The sequence below is a fragment of the Halichoeres trimaculatus genome, unplaced genomic scaffold, assembly GCF_033239565.1.
Source record: "Halichoeres trimaculatus isolate MK-OKI-2021-1 unplaced genomic scaffold, fHalTri1.1 fHalTri1_scaffold_9, whole genome shotgun sequence".
Lineage (NCBI taxonomy): Eukaryota > Metazoa > Chordata > Actinopteri > Labriformes > Labridae > Halichoeres > Halichoeres trimaculatus.
The window spans coordinates 1,043,365-1,066,996 of record NW_027437188.1 but is presented as its reverse complement, the minus strand read 5'-3'; the positions used below and the strand labels follow the sequence as shown (position 1 = coordinate 1,066,996).

Here is a 23,632-nt window from a genome sequence, read left to right as displayed (position 1 = left end):
TAAATGAATGAGGCCCATTATGATCAGCACAGTTATTTTTTTCTACTGATATCTTCTCTTCAATACACTGAACAGAAAAAAGGTCTCAGCAACAGGAAAAGTAGTAAAAAAGGCAGTTATAAATATGATATAAATGTAAACAATTTCAGGGACAGTATTTAACATAAAGCAGTGGTTGGTACAGGAGAAAAAATAAGTTTACTTTTATTTTTTCCATCCATCTTTCCATCCATTATTTCCATCTACCTTTAGGCAACAAAGCTATTCAAAGTGTTTTACAGAGATACATTGAAGTATTTAATAGATCAGCCCAACATTATAAAAGACAACAATTGAAACCAATTTAATTAAAATAAACTGACAAAAAAGAAGGTTAAAATAGGTTTAAGCATAAACATGAGTGTCACAGTGCAATCAAATGATGTCAGAATACTCAGATTGTGGTTTTGTTTCTTTCTGTAGGTCATGCTGAGGCATCAGATCAAATGCTTGTCTATTTCATAACCAAATAAAAACTCATTACAGGAGCTTTAAGTTAAGATGTGTTTGAATACACTATGTTCAATTGCAAAACCTTTCAGGCAGACACTGGCTGTCTGAAAAACATTTAAAATGTGTCACATTAATTAAAAGATATATTGAGAGAAAACTAAGAGCCAGTTTAGGAAAACTTCTTTTGCTGCTGTTCTCAAAATAACAGGTATTACTGCTGATGAACTTGTATGACTGACCTTTGGTGACTGTTTTTATCTGCTTGAGTCACCAAACTTTAATCTGCATTGATTTTTCAGTCTCTCATAATTTACATGATTACCAATGTTTTCCATTCTTACTTTAACAGATCAAGAGATTCGCAAAGCTCAAGTTTATGTACTTTCTTTGGCAAAGAGACTTTCTTTAGTCTTTAGAGAAAAGTTTCCAGAATACTAAAGCACAAACAAGGAACATGTTGACTTAGTAATCTAGGAGTCGAAGAGTCACTGAGTTTTATTTGCACACAATTTGTGTTGCTTTTCTTGTTGTGAACGTACTACATCCTCCATCAGCAGTGAAAAGACTAGAACTTAAAAAGTTCTGTTACCTCACAGTCTTGACATTTAACCTTTACTGTGGATGTAAAACTGCACCTATCACAATGTGAATCAACAAGTTATCAAACTGTCTCAAAGCAGCCTAGCAGGACTGTCAGAACAGCGGCAAGGTGGAGTGTATGCTGTTGTGAAAACACCTGCCATGTGTTTTGTGTGTGTGTGTGTGTGTGTGTGTGTGTGTGTGTGTGTGTGTGTGTGTGTGTGTGTGTGTGTGTGTGAGAGATACTGTGTCTGTCTGATGTGTCATAAGATTCAGTCAGCATGTGTCAGTTTACACTCTCCTCTCTGTCTGATCCACAGCAGGGGCCTACTACCCTGCCCAGCCTCAGTTCACCCCCTCGGTGCAGGCGGCACCCGTCATTATGAACCCAGCCCCTCAACAGCAGCAACCTCCACCTCAGCCTCCACAGCACATCCCCACCAAACGAGAACGTAAACAGGTATGGTCGGCGTGCTACTACAGATGACACCTTTACAACAGGTTGCTCAGGGTTTTCCATGGTTGGAGTTACCCCACTGTTTGAAGCACTAACATTAAATAACAAAGCTGGTCATTGAGAGGCCAACATTAAAGCTTTCATTGACACACAAGGGGGAAAATGTTAGGAGGAGAATATCAGAGACTCTTAAAGTGATACTCGGGGATGGAACAAGTTGGGTCCTATCACAAGGTTTAGGGCAGAAATTACCCCTACAGCAGTGATTTTGTGCAGCAGAAGCCCAGAGCACTCGCACCAAACACCCCCTCCCTGCTCCTCTGCAGGTTTCCTCTGCACTCAGACGGGGCCACTTTAAGAGCTTATGCTATCACTGTGGGTCATGGAAGTACATTGGTTTTACTGTTCAATGTTGATCCTATGTTATGAATTATACTGTAATTTCCGGACTATTGGGCACACCGGAATATAAGCCCTACCAACTAAATTTAGGAAGAAGAAAGAATTGTACGTATACAGGCTGCACTTGACCATGACATGCACGTTGTAACATGAAATATTTACACAGAAAGGGGTCAGCCTGATACCATTGCATTTTGTCCTCCAAAACATAACGATAATAGACCTTGGCTAATACCTGGCTTCTTTTTTTCTGTCACTGAAACAATATTAACCCATGCCTGTGCAGGTACCAGATGAAACTCCAGGGGAATTTTGTCAGAAAGCCGTGTGTAAAAGCCATTCAGGGGGACACATTCCTTTAGCAGTCACAGCATGGTCTGATCCTGGATCAGCATCCATTTTTACCTGATAGCTCTCTCTGACCAAGCCCACCGGTGTAGCGTAAATTATCTTTAAATATGAACTTTTCTAATCAACTGATGGAGCTTGTTGATTTTGTCTTGAATTAAATCATTTGTAACATTACATGCTGAAGTCGTGCATATTTTTAACCCTAACCCTATTTATCTATTTTAATGTAAAGCAAGAATAAGCTAAAGGCTGATACTGGGTCTACAATCATTTTGTTATTTTAATTAGGCCCATATGTATTCTACAGGCTGAAGATAAATCCTAAATTATCACAATGCTCAAATAACAATGTCCAAAGTATTTATATTTGTTTAAAACAAAGGGCCCCACATGACAGTGAGATGGGCATTTGTCTTTTTCTGTAGATTTGAAATAACCTCCTTAGGACTCTGTGTGGTGAGCTCTGGTGTGACTGCGCTTTCCTTTTAGGCTAGCATCTATCCTCAACAAGCGAGTGTGTCCCTCCATGTCAGTGCTGCTGAATGATATGTCTTCCACATCTGTGAATGCCACATCTTGATCTTCATCCCCCTCCTTGTCTGAATCTGATGCTCCAGACTCATACATTTTAAAAGCCTTAACAATATTTGACCCATTGTCAGTAACAGTTGCGGTCACCTTATGAGAAAGTCCATACTTGGAGTGAACCTGTCCCGTCTTACTTGTGACAACATCATGTGTGTGTCATCCCTTTATGTGATTGCAAGCAAATTTGGCTTTCTCGTGCTGTAAACTGCTTGGGTTGGTCCAGTGAGCCGTCATGCCTAAAAAGCTTTTGTTGTCTACACTGTATGCGGCCACGAATCTGTTTATCTCTGCTCTGGTCGACACTTGCTAAAAATCATGCCTTGGCTGGTTGGTGTTGGCATCACCTGTCTCACTCTGGGGGCTTCTTCTTTGCCCCCAAAGTGACGGGGGGTGCTCACCTCGTACCTCTGCATCACACTGCTAGGCTTCTTAGCCCAAGCACCCTGTAGCTCAGGCGGTTTGCCATGGCTGCGATTGCTCATTGGAGGCTGAGGCTGGCACAAGCAGAAGTTGGCAACCACACACAGTTTGTCCAACAGCTCCAGAGTGTGTGAGATTGCCCTTCCGACCTCTAACTCTGCCTGGTAGGCTAGCAGAAGCGACGATGCGTTTGGGGCCCTCACTGACGTTGCCTTTTAACCTTTTTCAAGCAGAGATGACTGAAAACTGTTGGCTTTAGAAGGCAGGGAGGGGCTTGCAGAGATCATGGTGGAGTTGTGTGACGGATGGAGGTGAGATGCAAACTGAGGCTCGACCAGCGGAAGGTGTGAGAATCATCTTCTTTCCACATCAGCCCAGTCCAATGCTTACCCTCCCAAGGTTTTTTACAGTCAAGGAGTGGCTCCAAGACCGGGTAGCCTCCTTCAGGCACTCTGGGAAGTCCGGAAGCACCAGCTAGAGAGTTTAGCGTTAGGCAGGTTTTTTCCCTCATAGTGAGACATCAAGGTCTTGGCAAAGACTGCAGGCCACACAATGCCCAGCTTTGCAGCAGCTCTCTTGCAGACTTTGTGCAGGTCAGTACTGGCAGTTGGATTTGGGGGGCCACTGCACACACCAGCCTCAGCTGCTGGCATTTGCAGCTGGTGAGGTGATGAATGATTCCACACAGTCCTCATCATCTTTTGTCAGAACCGAGGCTGATGGCTTCTTCTCCAGAATCTGTGTATTTGGCCTGCTTTGAGAATGTCTGGAGAGTTGGCGGTGATGTGGCAGTGAGGTTACCCCCATCATAGGATCATCATTCAGCAGGCTAGCTTGGCATGCTAGCCTGCATCAGCGAGTTTCAGAGAGACGCAACCACAATGGTAACAAATAACCTGGGGTATCCTGGGCATGTTGCAACTAAAGGCACACGCTACATACAGAGTGGGAGTCTGCCCCAGCTAACTTATTACCACATGTACAGAGCTTGTCTGGCACCTTACCTTTCTCCATGGTGATAAAATGTTCAAGCACTGAGTCAGGAAGGCTCCATCAAAAAAGCTGAGAACCAGTTAGCGTGGTGGCTAACTGTGACAGCTAGTATGGTGACGAGCTGCAGCAGCTTCTGTTTGGAGACAGACCAACTGCAGGCTCAGTTGTCTTGTGCAGCTTTAAGGTAGTGTTCAGTGACTGAGGGGTTAGATCACTCTATGAACGGTTTAGCTAGCCATCAGTTACACCTGCTATCTGAGAGGTTGCTTCTAGAAGTGAGAAGAGGTTGACGACTGTAGAAGTGACATTGTGTCGTGCCTTTAAAAGAGGAGGAGGTCCCTTCTCTAGAGAGCAGACATCATGTCTGACTGCTAGGCAGGACTGGTGTCTGGTTCTGGGGGACAGCACGAGAGTAATGTCCCATGGTGAGATACTGACATGAATGTCGAAAGGAAACCCATCCTCGGCGGCTCTGTTAGTTAGCATGTCTTTAACATAACAGGTGCATTAGCTCATTATTTTTCAGATGCTATCTGGACTCTCATGTGGATTTAGTGCCTAAGAGAGGAGCTACCTCAGTGATGTGGAGGTGGTTCAGGGTTCATTTACTTTGAATTCAGGAGGGTCATACTGCAAACTCTGGTGTTGTGATAATGGCACATAGAAACATAAACTGAAGGTTCTAACTTACATACTCTCTCAATAATCAATCTCCAAGTAGATATAGGGGTAGTGAAGAAATTTGCATATTTTTTCAAAAGTTGCCAAATCAAAAGAGAGCTTCAATATTGTAAGCCTTCATAGACTGCTGAAATCAAGGTAATCTGGCGTAAATCTTGGTAGAAAAACTTAAATAGTGCAACATGCAATACTTCTGAATGCTCTGCTTTCATATTTCAGGAAAAATTGCCATGGTTTAAAATTCTTTTCAACTAGTCATTTCCATTTATATTGAACAGCCCTGGGCACTAATGGAAAGCAGCAATGTGATATGTGGTGGCTTTAAGACAAACTGTAGTTTTGTAACCCATCTGAAGATGAGTCCAGAGTCTTTCAACAGTCAGGACATGGAGTTCAGTTTACCAACTGAAACAGATAGCAGGGAGCTTGACCTTAACTTTCTGTCATGCTAAAGTGCTGTGCGACATATTCCCCCAGTTCCACAGTATGTCTACTGTTTCCTCCTCTCTGTAAGATGGCCCTCGCCTGGTATGTGGTAGCTCTCTGTGAACTGTAGCCCCAGTTTGTGCCTCTCACTCATGCAATCAGCGTTTCCACATCCCAGACCTATGTGATGCCAGAAACATTTGAGTCTTCCATACTGATGGACAAAAAAACACAACTGTGCCTTCAGCTTACATTTCATTTTCAAACTTTTTCCCAGAAAAGCAACTTTTTAATAAGGGAATCTTAGATAAAAAATAAACAAAATGGTTTTTAATTAACACTGCAGTTTTTAAGGATGCTAATAAAATTGGTAACATTTTTATCCATTTCAGCCCAAGTGTGACATCAGAGTCATTTTGATGGACAATTTTTCTTTATTTCAATTCTCCCAGAGTTGCCAACTCTTCAGTTAGGAAAGACTATTTGTTGTCCTAAAAGTCACCCTTTCATTTGCATAAAAAACCCTTTTGCATGCAATTGTCATGGATAGGGATTGGTGAGTACCAATACTGGGTATTAGTAATGGGCCAATACCGACCTTATTTCAAGGTATGGGGTACTGGTGAAGGCTGCCAATACCAGCAGCTGATTCTTTTTCAAAGTTTTTTTTGGGGCCTTTTTATACCTTTAATTGGATAGAAGAGAGGATAGTGGATAGTGGAGGAAACGGGGTGATAGTGACATGAAGGAAAGAGGCCACAGGCCGGATCCAAACCTGGGCCACCTGCGCAAGGGCAACCTCATGGAGCACAACCTAAACCTCTAGGCCATCTGTGCTCCAAACAGCTGATACTTGGGGGAAAAAATAAATAAATAAAAAAAAAACTTCCACCAACTCCAACTTAGTCACCACTAGTTGGGAATACTTGCTGTAGTTTGACACCACAGCAAATGTGCTTAGTGTTTTCTTGAATTACAAAAGTTAGTAAATAACTATTACTCTGTAGATATAGTACTGTTACTGTTTACATTTTAAAGCAGATTTGAATGCTTTTTATTCTTTAATATATGATCAAATGTTAGTGCATCAGACAGCAGTAGCTCTCAATGAAAAGAGTAGTGCTCTAACACACCAATGGGCTTCACCGCCTCAACTTTCCATGAATTATAGGCTGTAAGAGCAGCAACATTAACCACAGTTAAATAAGAGACAGAATTCTACAGTCTTTCCCAAAATCTGGCTGAATGATTCATAACTTTTTAAACAACAGGCTAAAGGATTGACAAACTTTGCTCATCCTATAAAGATGGGGCATCTAACAATAACAAAATGAGCATAAAGTGACAAAAATTTTGGATGTTCCTCTTCAAAACAGATTTTAAAAAATAATTAAAGAAAGAAAAATAATAATAATAATATATATATATATATATATATATATATATATATATATATATATATATATATATATATATATATATATATATATATATATATATATATATTTTTTTTTTTTTTTTTTTTTTTTCAGAGAAAAGTTCAAGGCGGGCTGGTCAGAAAGTGGGTGGGCCTGGGATCATTGTGCCCACCCACTACGCCACCCCTACTGCCCCTTGCAGTTTGGGAACGGACGCTGTGCAATGTTAAAATGATTAAAGCCAGACATGTTCTCTCTGATTCTGCGTCTCATTTCTGTGCGTCAAGTTCATGCAGAAATCATAGCTCAGCCTTATGATCAGTACATGTTTTCATATCAGAGTCTCCAAACTTCAACAAAGTTACTGGATTTGTCACTCATTACATTTTTTCTTTTAAAGAAAAAAAATGTTACAGGGGGTCTGAAGGGTCATTTAGTTGGCAATTCTATAATCTCCTTCAAGTTTTATAGCTTAGAATGATCTACAATAATGATCCAACTGTAGATTTTAAAAACTTTTCTGTCCACTGTGGAAAATGTAAGAATGTAATGCTCCGACTCATATGGGCAAAAGTCTGCAAACATCTTGTTGCCTGCAGTCAGGGTGAAAAAACTGTAGGTCAGTGGGCTGTATTTGTGCATTTTTGTTCTTTGTCGACTTTTTGTTTTACTTGTAGTTTTTGTAAAAAGTTTGGCTAGTAAGGTCAACTTTCACCTTTAATGGCCAAATACTACAACTATACCATCAGATGTAACTCCCCAAATGAAGTATATGTTATGCAGAAAAAAAACACATCATTATCTGTATTTTCTCCATCGATTCCTCAATCTTTTAAGGCCCAGTGTTGGGTAAACCTTATCACAGTTGCCTGGTAAAAGCTGTGACTCTTTACTGTCAGTGTTGCATGATGTCTGGTCCTTCTCAGTGGGGAACTTGGCAGCTTATCAGCAGCTGCAGTTACCTTGGGTGGACTTTGGCTCATTCCCATGGGCCCCTTGCTGTAACTCCAGCTTCAAGGCTTCACAAACATTCACTGTCTCTGTCACACACATGCTTACAAAATGTCAAAGTTTTACAGTGACTACAGAGTGACAGAGGAGGAAATAAGGGATTAAGGCTGTAGCTGCTGAAGTGGAGGATGTTCGTGCCTGGGTGTGAGAGCATTTTTTTGTGATTATCTCAAAGCTTTGGTTTTGGTGGCAGAGATTTGGTGTGTTTTTACATGTTTACAGAACACAAGGTGCACGCAAGCTGTGACCTTTCATTGTAGAGTGTGTTCAGTGAACCACATGGCTGCTGAGCTCAAAGCTCTGACTAGTTACATGCAGAAAGGTGTGAGTGTGTAAGTGCGGGAACTTTTTGATTTAAAAATGAACCCAAACCTTTCCCCAAACCCGGACTGAGATTTTGCTTATATTTCCCCAGTTTGGTCTTTAAGCTATCTATTGACGTGCCAAAGTTGTAGCACTGCAAATAGCCTTTTTTCTCTACTTTCCTCGTTTCTTGCTCTTCCCCTCAGAGAAACCTAGAGGGGAGGGGGGAAGGACATGTCAGCACATAGTTCAGCTCCACGTGGCCACTGGTCTCCTCCTCCTCCTGAGCCGGAAGGGCTGACCAACCAGCCTTCCTCTGCTGCTGTGGCACCCCCTTCCTCCTCCTCCTCTTCCCTCTTTCCCTCCTCCTGTGCTAGTTTCTTTTCCTCAGAAGGGGTGAGCCTTTAAAAAGAAAAAAAAAATCTGTGGAGTGACTTTAGTATGAGGAATGACCGAGCAGACAGAGAAACTGAGGTAGGGGGAGTTTCTTCTGCTAGCTGCTGCTCATTTGATAACGAAACCTTTTCTTTCCTGGAAACCCTCCCACCCTACCCCCCTTCAGCCTGCCCCTCCAGCCCCTTTAACTGTCTGTTAGTCTCAGTGGGCGGGCTCATGCATTCCAATACCATAGCTTTACAAGGCCAGTCGCTTTATCCTTTTTTCTCCCTCTCCCTGTTCTCTACAGCGTGTGAGAGAGAGAGTCAAGTTGCTCGCTAGCATACTGACAGCCAGGCCCAGCCCTGCTCGTACCCTTTTGCCAGGGTGCAGCTATTCTGTCACAGCCTGGATGTGTGCGAGTGAAGCTGAGATAAAACTGAATCGGCTGCATTCACCGCCCCCTGTTTGAAGGGGTTTGAAGTCCAGCCCAGAGTCTGCTGGAACTGCAACTCTAGCCCCAGGATGAGAGAGGCCTGCTAAGGTTTGTAATGGCTTAGGAGGACAGTTACTGGCGGGAGAGGACCAGGTAAAGGTCATTAGCAACACATATTGTTGCTTTTAGAGTCAAAAGTAGGACAGACAAAGTTTTTAGTGTCTCACTGTCAACACAGAGAAGTATGTGCAACTTGATTTCGTAGCATTTTGACTCATACCAGTTTATGACAGCTCTGACTTAGCAGAGTAAGTATGTAGAGTGTGAGTGAGAGGAAAGAGAGCCGAATAGAAAGCATGTGTTGGCAACGTATGGGCACTCCTTGAGCGAATGATCAGATTTTTAACTCACTTTCTTCTCCTTCACTGTTTTCTTTGCCTTGTGGTGTTTAACAAATTCCGCAACAACTTAAAACAGCAGCGGAATTTTTTACACAATTCAGTTCAAGTCAGTAAACTGGCTCCTCGCCCCGTCAAACGGCTTTACCAGTGACTAACAGGCTAAAGCACATTCAGTTGTGCGGCAGAGGAATTTGCTTCGCGGTTAGTGTTTGGATTTGGTGCGCCTCAGTGTTCACAATGTGAGAAATGTAAGCTTTCATTGAAACCCAGGCAGCTAGCGGGTCATAAATGCAGAAAAAGGGCTAATGACTTTACAACAGTGATGCATTATGGGAAGTCCACTCTTCTCTTACAATATGCTGTCCTCAACAAAAAACATTTTAGCCCTTTGCCTTTTACTTTTTTTTCTTTTCATCCGAGTTAAGGACTTTTCTTGAGTTTTCTAACGCGTCTCTTTCTCTTTTCATCATCATTGCTGTTTTTACTCTTACAACGGATCTCTCCTCTCTCCTCCACAGATCAGAATAAGAGACCCGAACCAAGGGGGTCGAGATATCACAGAGGAGATTATGTCAGGGGGGCGAAGTGGCTCCACACCAACTCCACCACAGGTGAGATAATCCGCATATTTAAAGGAACAGTTTCCCTTTATTGTGACACATCTTCTGTGGCAAATCATAAAACTGAAGAAAAACAGGAAAAGAGCATCAGTGATTAGCTAACACTCATTGATTCAATTTAAAAACTGATAGATCTGATTAATTCGGGTGGGTGTAGTCCACAGACTTTATTTGGATCCACATTTTTTGTGACAGTAAGCCTTAAGTACAGCAGTGTTAATAGTTATGAAGGCTGATGGCTGTGTTTTGAATGTAAAAACTCAATTTTTTTTAAAGGTTTGTAACACTGAATAATAATACTAAGCATTAAATGTTAGCTCCTTTTCCACAGGTGTTCTGGAGCTGTTTTTTGTTTTGTTTATTTTTTTCCAGCTTTTGGTGTTTGCAGTTTGACCTCCTTTGGGAATAAATAAGAAACCTGCTGCTGCTCCATTTAGTTACCACAAACTGAGTGTGTATGCTTCTGCGTGCCTCTTTCAGAGGCCTGATGCTTTTTAAAGGCACATTCTCCACTCAAATTTATTGAAGCAGTTATGGACATTTTACCTTAATCTGAATGAAACTGTCATTATGAAATGAACTTGTGGTTTGAAACATCCACCAAAGCTCCAAAATCAGATTAACCGATGCTGATTTTGGGGGACTTTGCCTCTCTCCCATGGGGTCTCTGTAAAAGTGTTCCATACTTTGACACTTGCTTTGATTCTCCCTGCTGTAATGTCTGCATATTTAAGACAGGAATGTACTTGCCTGCACTGCCCATGTGTTCCTACTTTATGGGGAATGCTGCAGGTATCCAGCCTTCATACATGTGGAACACTGTACCTGTCAAAATCACTCGGCCTTGCTCTTAGAAGCTCTGACGTGTGATTCAAACAGCCAACCAGGGATGGAGCTGAGGCTGTGAATGCAGTTTTTTCTTCCTCTCTATTCATGTGGAATTTTAAGGTTTGCCCTAACATATAAGGTCACACTGTTCCTTACCTTTGTGTGTGTGTGTGTGTGTGTGTGTGTGTGTGTGTGTGTGTGTGTGTGTGTGTGTGTGTGTGTGTGTGTGTGTGTGTGTGTGTGTGTGTGTGTCCCAACAGTCAGCCATATCTGGATCAGAGAGTACAGCAGTGACCCAGGCCAACGGTGAGAGCGTCCCAGCTGCTGCTGCACCAGCGCTGGTTAGACCTGGTGAGTGCCACAAGAACATATTAACGTTAATCTGTAATCATGATATTAATTATATTTAGCATTTGTATTTGCCTTCTCATGACATGCTGTTTTTTTTATTATTGTCCTTTTTGTGCAAGTATATTGCAAAAAACATTTAGTTTCGCCTTTCTTTTATTGAAGGTCAGATTTTTGCAAAGGAAGAATAGTTTGTACAAGCAACAGAATAAAAACATCTCAATTTCACACAAAAAACATGCCTAGCTGGTTCTGTCGGTAAAAAAGGTCATGGGAAGCATGGGTGTTCTGTTCATTGGCTGTCCCGTTCTGCAGGTTTTGGTGTCGAAACATCTGGTGCGTTGACAGACATATCACTGGGTGCAGTGGCTTCGGGGTACACTATCTGAAAAGTCAGATAATGTCCCAAGCACATCAGAAAGTTATTTTTCCTCTCCAGACTCACTCAGTTTGTTATTCCAAGTATTAAAGTTTTTTTTTTAGTAATCTTGTCTCCCTTCTAGATAAATGCTTGAAGGTAATCCTCTTTAAAATGAGATCATCAGGACTAATATTAATGCTAACAGGTTATTTTTCAGGGTTGATTTGCAGCTCATCTAAGTCTCTATGACAACACCACACCAGCTGGTGAAGTGTAGTAGAAAGAAGAGAGATCTGTGTTTTTCTCTCCTGAAAACGATTTCTGTGATTAATTTTGTAGTGATGGTGGACACTGGAGCCTAACTGTCAGACAGAAAAAGGACAGAAGAGCAGAAGAAAGATAAACAGGAGAGAGATAGAGCACCAGCTAAAGGCTAAAACATAAGCTAAAGGTTAAAACACAAGCTAAAGGCCAAAAGGGGCTAATCTGTTTGCGCTGACGTTCATTCCAACCCATGTGCAGCAGTTATTCTGCAGTGATCTGGATGCTAAAGACAAATAAACCTTTTTCTTTGCTGATGAACCTTTTTTCAGCGACAGCCAGCAGTTACATTGCTCTCTTTGAGTTCAGCCAGACTCAACACCCTGAGTGTTTTGGCCTCTGCTGCCTTTACTGAAAGCTTTGTCGTGCAGTTGTGCATCCCTCATCGGAAGTTTGTTACAAAGTCGCAATAACATGAACCTACAAACTGGAACATCACAATCACAGTCTATCAGAGTGCAGAAACATGTCTTTCCTCCCAGTAACAGCTGTTTCCTGTTAGAATATTTTACTGTAGCAGAAGGTCTGTTTTTGACACTCAAAAATTAAAAGAGTATGACTGATTGTACACAAACATTGTAGAAGTCCACCCAGGTTCTGAATTCCCATCAGGAATCAAACAGCAGCCTCTGCTAAGGTTAGCTGTGTTCTTCTGATAGCGTAGATATTTATGACCTCATGTTTCATGAATGAGTTCACTCACTATTTCATGAATTACTGCCTGCAGGCACTCATTTGCAACCGAGTGATATCCTACAACTTCCTCTCAGTAGCAAAGGTCTCATGAGTCTATACAATTTAAAAAACATGAACATTAGCATGGTGGTTAGTGTATGTTGTGGTTGAGGAATGATGTCACGGGATCAGGAAATGGATGGCTTTGAGTAGGCATGTGGCTTTTGGACATAGAATGACAGAGTCAGTTGCCTAAAAAAATAATATATCATAAATCTGACGATGTGTTCATTTTAACCTTTACTTTTGTATCATGTCACAAGATTATCTCTTCATTTTTGATTTCACATAATTAAACCTAAGTTAAACCCCAAAAGTGATGCCACATTTGATGTTGTGGTGATCTGTTTATTGGGAGTAGAGCCAGTGGAAATGTAACTTATCAGTTGAACTAAGTGAAACTAAACAGAAAAGTAAAAAAAGTCTTTCAGAAGTTTGACTTTTTTTGTCTATTTTCCATCAGATGACAGAGGCAAACCTTCTCCTCCTCCTCTTGCAAAGACCCCTGAACCCCCCAAGGGTGACCTCAACCCCACAGAGGCTCCCTACTCTGTCACGAACACTAAACCCACTTCCCCGCCTCCCTTATCAGAAGCACAGGACGCCCTTCTTGAAACTATATCCACACTTGCACCTAGTGCTCCTGTTGCAGATGTTATGGATGCTCCCCCAGCTCTGAAGGAACCCATCTCCACACCCAAATCAGCTCCTGAGGTGCCTGCTTACCCTGCACCCCTCCCTGACCCTATCCCTGCTGCAAAAGACAACACAGACACAGAGGAAAAAGAGGAAGAGGAGGCAGAAGAGGTAGCTGCCTCTTTGGATGCACCTCCTGCACCTCCCTCCACCACAAACGGTGTCACTGAGGTGGAGTCGGAGAAGCTGGTCGTCATGTTGCCAACCTGTCATATGGACGCTCCTCTGGAGTCACCCATTGCTCAACCAGAGGAGCTCCGTCTCCCCAACGGCCTGCCGCTGCCAGCGCCTCAAGACCCCCATGGGCCCGTTTTTAGCACAGCGGAGCGTGACGACAGCCCCATCGCTGAGCCTGAAATCAGCCAGCAGACAGTCTCACAGACCTCTGCAGACGTCATTCTGGCTGAAACCACATCAGTGGTCCAGGCCACACCTGTACCTGCTGAAGAGCCTGGATCCGCACCTGCACCCCTAGACGAGGAAACCACAGTTGAGCCTGTCGCTCAGGCAGCGCCCCCCCTGCCTGAAACTCAAGAGACAGTTCCTCCAGTTTCCCTGGATGTCAAAGAAGACGGCCTGGTGCCCCAGTCCACAGTCACAGAGGAGAAGCCAACTCCCACAGAGACGGTTTCCAGCATCCCTGACACCACCCCAGAACCAGTGCCCACCCTCCCCCCTCCAGCAGCAGAGGAGAGGGAGGACACTGCTCCACCCCAGACAGTCACCCCTGCCCTGATAGAAACTACTATGCAAGGTCAGTCATTTCCTATCAACATCAGTTTTACAATTTTAGCTACCCTCAGATTCTTCTCTCAGAAAGATACTCTGAGATGATCATTTTATCTTCTTCCTGTAGCTGCTGTGTCTGTGCCAAAGAAGAAGAGGAAGATGAAGGATCTGAACAAAAAGGAGGCTGTTGGAGACCTCCTGGATGCCTTTAAAGAGGTGCGCAATTATTTAAACCAAAACTTTTAATGCAGTCCATTTTACAAAGAAACTCAAAATGATTTTCCACTCTGCCTCACTTGAATATCAGTCTTTCTCATACATCTTTTTTTACATTATTCACTTTACTGGATTAATAATGCCTAGGATTCAAATATTTTAAGTATTTTGGAAGACACGTGAAAAAAGTGTCTTTCTTGAATGTGTCAAACACATTTTATACTCTAATCCAGTGGTTCTCAAACTTGTTTTGCTGTGTCCTCCTTTTCAAGAAAAAAATATTTCAGGCCCCCAAAACCCACAGCAGCCCACATACATGCTCTCACATAGATACACTCAGACGTGTGCTAGGCTTACAAACATGCAAAAGACTTTTTAAAAACTGTCTGTCAAATTTTTTTCTTCATGACTAAAATTCTAGGGGAAAGTGACTTTTGCATATTCCAAAAACGAGCTGAATCACATTGTTTTTAGCAGATTTTTCCAAAATTGTCTCTGCACAGGAACTTTCTCTCTGCCACAATTACATTAACGGTGACATCAACTTACTGGGAAACAAGGGAACCCATCTCTTTTCGCTGTAGTGTTGTCTAAAAAAAGTGTTTATTATTTAATGTTATTATTACTTTAAGTCATTAATTCTATAATTCTAATGAATTAATGCAGTTGTCACTCCTCCTGCCCATCACTATCTGTAATAAGATCTTTCAGTGCTTATTTTTTAATAATATAAGGACAATAAAATGAATCAGATCCATGTGAAAGGGGCTGTGACGAGTCTTTAACTTATCTTGCAAAAGTCTCCCTTCTCATTATATGTCTGATCATAATCAACACTTTAAAGTGAGATTACAAGGGCCAATATTACAGGTTACAGTAAATTTCAAAATGCTTCTTCTTAGCTTCCTGATCAGGTCCAGCAGGATTGGATTGATTTACGGCGCGTCCAAGTCTCTGTGACAACACCACGTCGGCTGATTAAGTTTATCAGAGAGAAGAGAGATCTTTGTTTTTCTCTGCTGAAAACAATTTCTCTGATTAATTTTGTAGTGATGGTGGACACAGGAGCCTAGGGGTGGGCGATACCAGGAATTTTGGTATTGATCTGATTCCAAGTAAATACAGGGCTAGTATTGCGAAATTCCAATATGGATACTTTTTACATGAATATAATGATCATTGAATGATTTTGTGATTATGATTATGATTGTGGTAAAACATAGCATAGATTTTAGGCAATAAAAATGTTTTTTTTTTAAACTAACCACAACAATAGAACAACATTTTAACAGTAGAAAAGTTATAAAATAATTATTCTACCACCACATTTGTTTCGGGAAAAAAAAAAAAAAAGCATTTGCAAAATAACAAAAAGTTTCCTCCTATTTGCACAGTGAAGCAGCAGACAATAAGAGACACTGCAGTATCGATCTCATCACACTAATATCGATCCGATACCAATAGTCATCTTGGTATCAATACTATCGATATTTAGATCGATACGCCCAACCCCTTACTGGAGCCCAACTGTTAGACAGAAAAATACAGAAGAGCGGAAGAAAGAGAAACAGGAGAGAGATAGAGCACAAGCTAAAGGCTAACACAGGGGCTAATCTGTTAGTGCTAATGTTGCCTCCAACCCACGTGCAGCAGTTATTCTGCAGTGGTCTGTTCAAACTTGAGAGTCTATCAATAAAATGAAGAGTGAGGTTACGTTAGCTCTGCTTGGTAGATGACTGGCAGGACATGACCAGGATTCACTAACGTTACACATTACAGACATGTCTCAGAGCACCGGGCTGCCAGCTGAGCTAAATATAGACAGCTACTAAACTACATACAAACTGACAGTGTTAGCTTGTTGTCACGTTAGCCTACAGATACGTCTGAGCACCGGGCTGATGATAGCACTACATATAGCTGTCTACTACAATGTTTGCTTGATGTCACGTTTTAAACCGTAGCGCAACATAACTGTACTGATACAGACCTGATCAAAGTCTTAAGACCAGTTGAAAAGCCACTCAATCCTGAGTCCTACTGAGAAAAAAATTTGTTCTGGTTTGGGGAGTTTTTTGTAATTTTTTGAGTGATTGTCTTAAACTTTTGATCAGCTGATAAACAGCCTATTTCAGTTTACTTGTTGTTTTTTAAAGTGCTTTTTGTCACACTCGCTCTTCTTGCTTTTGCATATTGTAGCTCTGCTCAAAATCTCATTAAGGTTCAAATGTGCAAAACGTAAATTTTAGCAATTTTTTAACTGGTGTCATGATTTTGATCAGGTCTGCAAATACCTTCCCTCGGCGCGTTGTATCCAGTGAAAAGTTGTCTTAAACAAAGAAAATTTGTTTCTCCATCCGCTCTACATTTAATTCCAAAACAAACACACACCTTGCTAAGTTTTGTCTCCTCTGGTTTACGTCAAACTGGTCTCTGCTGTGAGAGTCAGTGAGTGTGTGCAGTGCACTCACTCATGCCAAGTGTGCAATGCACAGAATCAGTGGTCAAACACCGCAGTGGAGAGATGATGGCTACCTACCCCAACTAAACACTGGGCACCTTGGGTGCCCCCCACCCCCCTATCCTAACATCAGGCCCCCCCAGTGTGGAATCCTCTGTTCTCATCAATGACTTTGCTCTTGTTCCTGGTCTCACTGGATCTTTAGGTTCAAGATTATGTGGGACTTAAGACCATTTAAAACACTGGGATACAACATTACCGTAAGTAATGACCAGTACAGACTTGTTCATGTTTCTCTTTCTATCTTTGAATCAGGAGCAGGTCGTGGCCCCTCTGGAGCCAGAGCCCACCTCTGCCCTAGAACCAGAAACCCAGCCCCTTGCTGCTTCCCCTCCTGCTCCAGAAGAGGCAGACCTGACCTGGGAGGACAAAGAGGACAAGCTGGATGCTGAAAACATCCAGCCAGATCCCCACAAAGCAACCGCCACTGACAAGAAGTACCAGTACAAAGAGGGTGGGTCCCTGAACCTTCAACCTCTCAGAGCCTGACACTGGCAATGCAGTGTGACCAATCATCTTATCTCATGAGTTAGCGATTAGTCAGATGACTGTGTTTAAGTGTGGGAGGGGAGTGTTACCTGATAGTGCTTCTGTAGGAAGGAGGGTTTGAAGAAAAAGAAACTCAAGTAAAGACAACATGGAAATAAATAAAAGCTTCAACAAACAAAGGTTTGAAGTTAATGGAGGACTGAAAGTCATCTTTGTCTTCTGTAGGCCCTTTTTTTAGTCAGAGATACTATGCAAATTAGTACATAACATCATCATATGAGATGAAAATGTTTTCTTTGTCTGAATAATGCAATATGCCATTCAGTCATTTATAGTCATAAATGTGCTAACCTATCTGCCACCTTGTGGACATTATGAAGCATTACAACATCCACAGTGACGTGTTCATACATCTCCCCCTCAGATGTGAAGTGTTTACAGTGTGGCTACAAGCTGCTTTATAATGAGAAACTCTGGTCATTTCCTCCTCTGGTCTCTCTTTTAGAACAATGGAAGCCCATCAACATGGAGGAGAAGAAGCAATACGACAGAGAGTTCCTCCTAGGCTTCCAGTTCAGCTCGGCCAGCATGAACAAGCCTGAGGGTCTACCGGCCATCAGTGACGTTGTCCTGGACAAGGTGCAGCCTCTTTCACAGAAAACAGGGACAAATATTTAGTTGTGGCTAACTTCTGATCACAGCAGCTTATCTCAATACATGCTCCAGTTTTCAATAGATGGTCTCTTTCTGCTGGAGGGGACTATACCAGGAGATTTTTCTGTCAACACAGTAGCTCTTAAGAGAAATAACTGATGTGTCTGTTTTTCTGAGCAGAAAAAACAAATCTCAAAGCTCAAAAAAGATATCTAAATTACGTTTCCAAAATGTTATGTTTCCCTCTCAGGCTAACAAGACCCCTCTCCGCCAACTTGACCCCAGTCGTCTACCAGGAATGAACTGTGGTCCTGACTTCACGCCATCCTTCGCCAACCTCGGTCGACCTGGCATGGGGGGAGGAAACAGAGGACCAGTGAGTTAATGTTTGATGTTTTATGTTATACATGGTCAAACAGCTCTTCATTGGGCTTCTTATCTTTGACTGAAATGTCTTTGTTGACCCATCACTGTGTCTCTTCCTCCAGCCTCCAGGAATGGGCATTGGAGTTGGCGGTCCACGTCGCTCTCAGCAGATGCAGAGGAAAGAGCCAAGGAAAATCATCACCAGCATGTCCCTCAGTGACGACGTGCAGCTGAACAAAGCGGAGAAAGCTTGGAAACCTTCAACCAAGAAAGCTGCTCGTGGGCGTGGACAGGATGAGGGCGAGGACGATCCAGAAAACACCAAGACCCAGGAGCTGTTTAAGAGGGTCCGCAGCATCCTCAACAAGCTGACCCCGCAAAAGTTTCAACAGCTAATGAAACAAGTGACGGAACTGACTATTGACACTGAGGAGAGGTTGAAGGGAGTCATCGATCTTATCTTTGAAAAGGCCATCTCTGAGCCAGACTTTTCGGTGGCCTACGCCAACATGTGCCGCTGCCTTATAGCGGTAAGTAACTCAGCTGTACTAGACTCTGTGTGTGTGTACATCCAAAACCTTAGCATTTATTTTGTAACTGCATGTAAGGATCTGTCAAAATGGGTCTGTGTAAAAATGTACACAAAAAAACACACCAGATCAGTCACCCTTAAGAGAGGTGCAGTCTGTAGGCAGTGCTCTCAGTTTGAGTTCAGAAACTTTGCCACTTTATGTTTGTTGTGCTTTTGTTGTCAGGATGGCACTGACCAGTGTCAGCAGGAAAAATACTGTCCACACGAAGATCCAAAGTATAAAGGCAACCTGCCGGCCCGAACTAACTAACTTGTACTGTTAACAGATCTGCATCATGTTGTTTCAGTCCACTTAAGACAGGGGTATGCAACCTTTGCTTTCATAGAAGCCATTTTGCAAATGAAATCTTTTTTTTTTAAATTCCCAAATTTGCCAAATTTCATACAATTGCAAAAATTTAGGGTTGTTATTTTGAAAAATCTGTTAAATTTTTCAGAAAAATTATAATTATTCAAAAATGCGCAATCTTTAAAAAAAACACAAACAAACAGAATTCAAATAATTTGTAAAAATGTGAAGAAGTTTTAAAATGTTGAATTTGCAAAAAAAAATTCAAAATTCTCTAGGATTTTTTTTCTAACTTAAAAAATTAAAAAAAAAAAATAATAATAAATTTGCAAAAACATCTTTTTAAATTTTCCAAAATTTAAAAAAAAAAAAAAATACAAAAGCTTAAAGGTATAATTGGTAGTTTGATTTAGATACATTTTTTGTTATGCTGGTTAAAATGATCGGTATGTACCTATGGCAAGATATACATGATGTGTTTTTAAAGTAGAGCAGAAAATATCCGCCATCTACAGCAGGAGTAAAACAAGGAAAAGACCAACCAAACGTCTTCCAGGGACACCTTTTTTGTAAACCAATCAAATCCAGTCGCTGTTCTGCCCGCCTCCTGCGCGTGCATTTCACTGGCGTGCACATGATTCAGTGCGCATGGCCGAGCTGAGAAGGAAGGTGCAGAATGGCGGAGAAGCTACCTATACCTCGAATGCCCGTTGCCGCTCCTCCAGCTAAACAGAGCAAGAGAAGAAAGACGGAGGCTTTCTTTTCTTGCTCTGGTCCCCTGCCTCTAACTTCTGCCCCTCTCGCTCGACCTCGGGCCTGTCCCCTCTGACCTGATGGGGTACTCGGCTCTGGGCTGTAGTTCGGATCAGAGTCTAATAAACTCTCACCACAGGGGCTCTGACAAGCAAAAAAACAAACAAAAAACTGTGATATTTGGTAAGTCCTAGAGAAAATGTACATGTACTATTTGTATTATAGCTTTACTCCTGATATCATGTCACAGGTAAAAGTGGACGATTCTAACATGACAGTCGTGAGTACTGACAAAAGCCAACGTTTTGGTGTTTCCTTACCTCTAAATGAGACATGACTCTACGTAGTGCAAAACATAAAATGATGTGCTGAGTCCGTATTTCATTCGTTCACAATCATAATCGCAAATCAGCTGCACTCGTGCGTGTAAGCGGGGGCGTTGCTTTGAGGGAGCCCCAAGGGTAGGGGGAGGAGGGGCTAGGCAGAGTCCTGACGAGATGCTACATTCAAATTCATGCTAGTTTTTCAGGACTGCCAACCCTGCCTTTAATGGCAAGAGAAGATGCATATTTAGTTCAACAAACTGTTTACACAGTTTTACAGTTAGTGTCAATATCCTTAAGCATCAGTATCCTTTGTAAGATAAAAAAAAATATTAACTGATATTTTTTTGAAAGCTAAAAGGAGCCACTGCAAAAGAGTCAAGGGCTGCAGCTCGCAGACTCATGGCAAAAGATGTCTTGAGTCCATGCTGTGCTGGTGACTGCTGCTTGAGGTTGATGCTGTGTGCTTTCCTCTGGATAACTGTCACATGATGGATGGGTTATTGTTAATTAGAGGGCAATCATTGGTTGATAAGGCCAGGGGATTTTAATATGTGTAATATACACTGTACAGTTTCACTCAGCAGACGCTGTTTTGCAAAGCGCCCGAATTCCAATCTTGGTCCATACCAGGACTTGAACCGGCGACCCTTCAATTACGAAGCCAAGTCCCTATGGACTAAGCCACTGCCGCCAAATGTAAACTGAGTCAGGCAGAAACAGAGCGTTTCCAAAAGTCTGTCTCTGCCTGAAGCATACAAACACCTGGAACTTTAGACTACAAAAAAACGAATATAGATGTTACAAAGGCTCATCTGCATATCAAGCCAGAGTGTTATATGTTATGAATTAACTAACAAGCTCTAACTTTTTTAAAACCAGCAGCTTTTTATTTTCAATTCATTTTTAAGCTCTACCAAAACAGATGCAGCACTTTTAAAGAGGGAGCTTACTGCTCACCACTTGTTTGACGAAGGATGAGGGGAACATTTCAATTTCAAGAATAATCCTTGAAAGGTGTAATCAGGAACTTTGTGTTCCATGCTGAAAGACGAAGTGATTAACGGCTCTGAAGTGTTACATCTTTATCACCTGGAACCGTACTGAGTTTTACCTGGTTATCTTAGCGAATCCAGTCAGCTTACAGATATGCTATCAGCAGCAGAAAGCAGAAACGTCTGGATCTAGCTTAAAACAACGAATGTGTTAACAAAAGACAAACATTCCTGTTTTAATTTGGGGGAATAGTTTAATGAAGAAACACTTAACCAGAGAAATAGTTGCATAATTTATCTATCTGACCAGAATCCTCCTGTTGACATTCAAGTACAATTGATTTTTCTTTATTTAAAAAAAAATGTCAAATTACACTCGATATGAACCATATTCATGTGACAAGTCCAGAAAAATGTCCTATTACGGGACATTAAAAGACAAAAGTGATGCCTTCCTTGTTTGTAAAGAGTGACAAAATCTGCCAATGAGGTAAGAAAGATTTGCGTCTTTGGTTTCTGATGTTAAGATATTATTTTTATCTAAAGAAATAAACGAGGTAGATTTTTCCCACCCAGTCTTCCTGATTTTCTTGCTCTTTACAAGTAAGGAAAGAATCACTTTTGTCTTTAATGTCTTGAATTGAGACATTTTTTTGGACTTGTCTGGTGAATGTGGCTCAAATTAAGGCTAATTACAGAAATAAGACATGAACACAAGCTTAGGATTCAGTTTTTGCTTCAAGAGCCTCTTACTTTATACAACCCTTCCTTTTGTCTGTTCCTTCTCGTCTCTTCATTTTCATTTTCTCTTTCAGCTTAAAGTCCAAACCACAGATAAGCCGGGAACCACTGTGAATTTCCGCAAGCTGCTGCTAAATAGATGCCAGAAGGAGTTTGAGAAGGACAAAGATGACGACGAGATTTTTGAGAAAAAGCAGAAAGAGCTGGATGCCGCCTCAGGGGTACAGACAAACACAGATCATTATTTCCACTGAGCAGTTTTCCTTTTGTTGTCTCTCTTTAAATGTGAAATTGTTTCTCTTGCAGGAAGAGGAGAAGCAGCGGCTCAAGGAGGAGCTACAGGAAGCTAAAGACAAGGCTAGAAGGCGCTCGCTGGGCAACATTAAGTTTATTGGTGAGCTCTTCAAGCTTAAGATGCTAACAGAGGTCATTATGCACGACTGCATTGTGAAGCTGCTCAAAAACCACGACGAGGAGTCGCTGGAGTGCCTGTGCAGACTGCTGTCCACCATCGGGAAGGACCTTGACTTTGAAAAAGCTAAGGTACAACACGGCCCAAACAAACATGCTGATGAATCCAAAGTGTCATGTTGAACACAGACTCAGCAAAGCGCTGTGCTTTTCCTCAGCCTCGCATGGACCAGTACTTCCATCAGATGGAGAAAATAATCAAGGAGAAGAAGACCAGCTCCAGGATCCGCTTCATGCTGCAGGATGTGCTAGACCTTCGACGGGTAAAAAATCGAAAGACTCATGCTGATTGGAAATTTAATCACATTGCCTTGAGAGTAGGGCTGCACAATATTGTCAAAATCCAGTATCTTGACTTTTTTAGGCTATATCTCGATACACTATAAATTAGAGCCGGACCGATTAATCGGCCGGCCGATTAATCAGGCCGATTATACCTGTCACTGATTAATCAACATCGGCCAAAATGTAGCGGATTATACAAATTTTTGCTCCACGGAGATTCTGTTGCTCCTGTTCCTGTTCCTGTGTGTCTATATGTTGGGCTGCACGCTGCCCGAGTGCCCCGTCCCTCCATCCACCATTATGTAATGTAAGACTATCGACGTTTAAACATCGCGAAAGTTGCTTTTTTGAGAGACAAACAGAGATAAATGCTACTGTTAATTCACAAGTACACCATTATTTAATGTAAGACTATAGAAAAACATTTTAATGTTGTCTAAGTTGCTCATTGTGTGTTTACAGTTTGATTTTTTTTTACTTGCTGTGTTTAAAGTTTGACTTCTTTATTTATTATTGTGTTTACAGCTTGTTCTTATTTATCATTGGTTAACACTACAGTTCTTATGTTGACAGTTTTATAATTTAAGTTCCTTGCTTTAATTTAATAGTGCTCTGTCTCTGTCTAGAATCATATGGGTATTATAATGATTTGTGTTTATATACAGTATATATCCTGTGTATATCAATGAATTTATTATACATATCAGCCCATATATCGGATATCGGCTTTTTTTGCCCCCCAGTATCGGCATTGGCCCCAAAAATCCCATATCGGTCGGGCTCTACAATAGATATATATATATATATATATATATATATATATATATATATATATATATATATATATATATATATATATAATATGTAGCTGTTATCAGTTATATATTTATTATATACCTGTATATATATTTATATATGTATAAATCCAACCTTATCTGAACAATAATCACGAAGGTGGAGTGGAAG

At 41.5% G+C, this 23,632-nt stretch overlaps 1 protein-coding gene across 3 annotated transcripts in view; it reads left to right on the top strand.

Annotated features, from left to right (window-relative positions):
• Positions 1-23,632, top strand: part of eif4g1b (eukaryotic translation initiation factor 4 gamma, 1b) — a 73,678-nt gene that overhangs the window by 43,137 nt on the left and 6,909 nt on the right. For all 3 annotated transcript variants that reach the window (XM_074679127.1, XM_074679128.1, XM_074679126.1), the window contains exons 9-20: positions 1,392-1,531; positions 9,852-9,944; positions 11,042-11,132; positions 13,010-13,996; positions 14,099-14,187; positions 16,964-17,162; positions 17,703-17,836; positions 18,102-18,227; positions 18,340-18,747; positions 21,985-22,131; positions 22,217-22,453; positions 22,540-22,644. In XM_074679127.1, the coding sequence (XP_074535228.1) occupies positions 1,392-1,531; positions 9,852-9,944; positions 11,042-11,132; positions 13,010-13,996; positions 14,099-14,187; positions 16,964-17,162; positions 17,703-17,836; positions 18,102-18,227; positions 18,340-18,747; positions 21,985-22,131; positions 22,217-22,453; positions 22,540-22,644 (2,756 nt within the window). The remainder of the gene's footprint in view (positions 1-1,391; positions 1,532-9,851; positions 9,945-11,041; positions 11,133-13,009; positions 13,997-14,098; positions 14,188-16,963; positions 17,163-17,702; positions 17,837-18,101; positions 18,228-18,339; positions 18,748-21,984; positions 22,132-22,216; positions 22,454-22,539; positions 22,645-23,632) is intronic.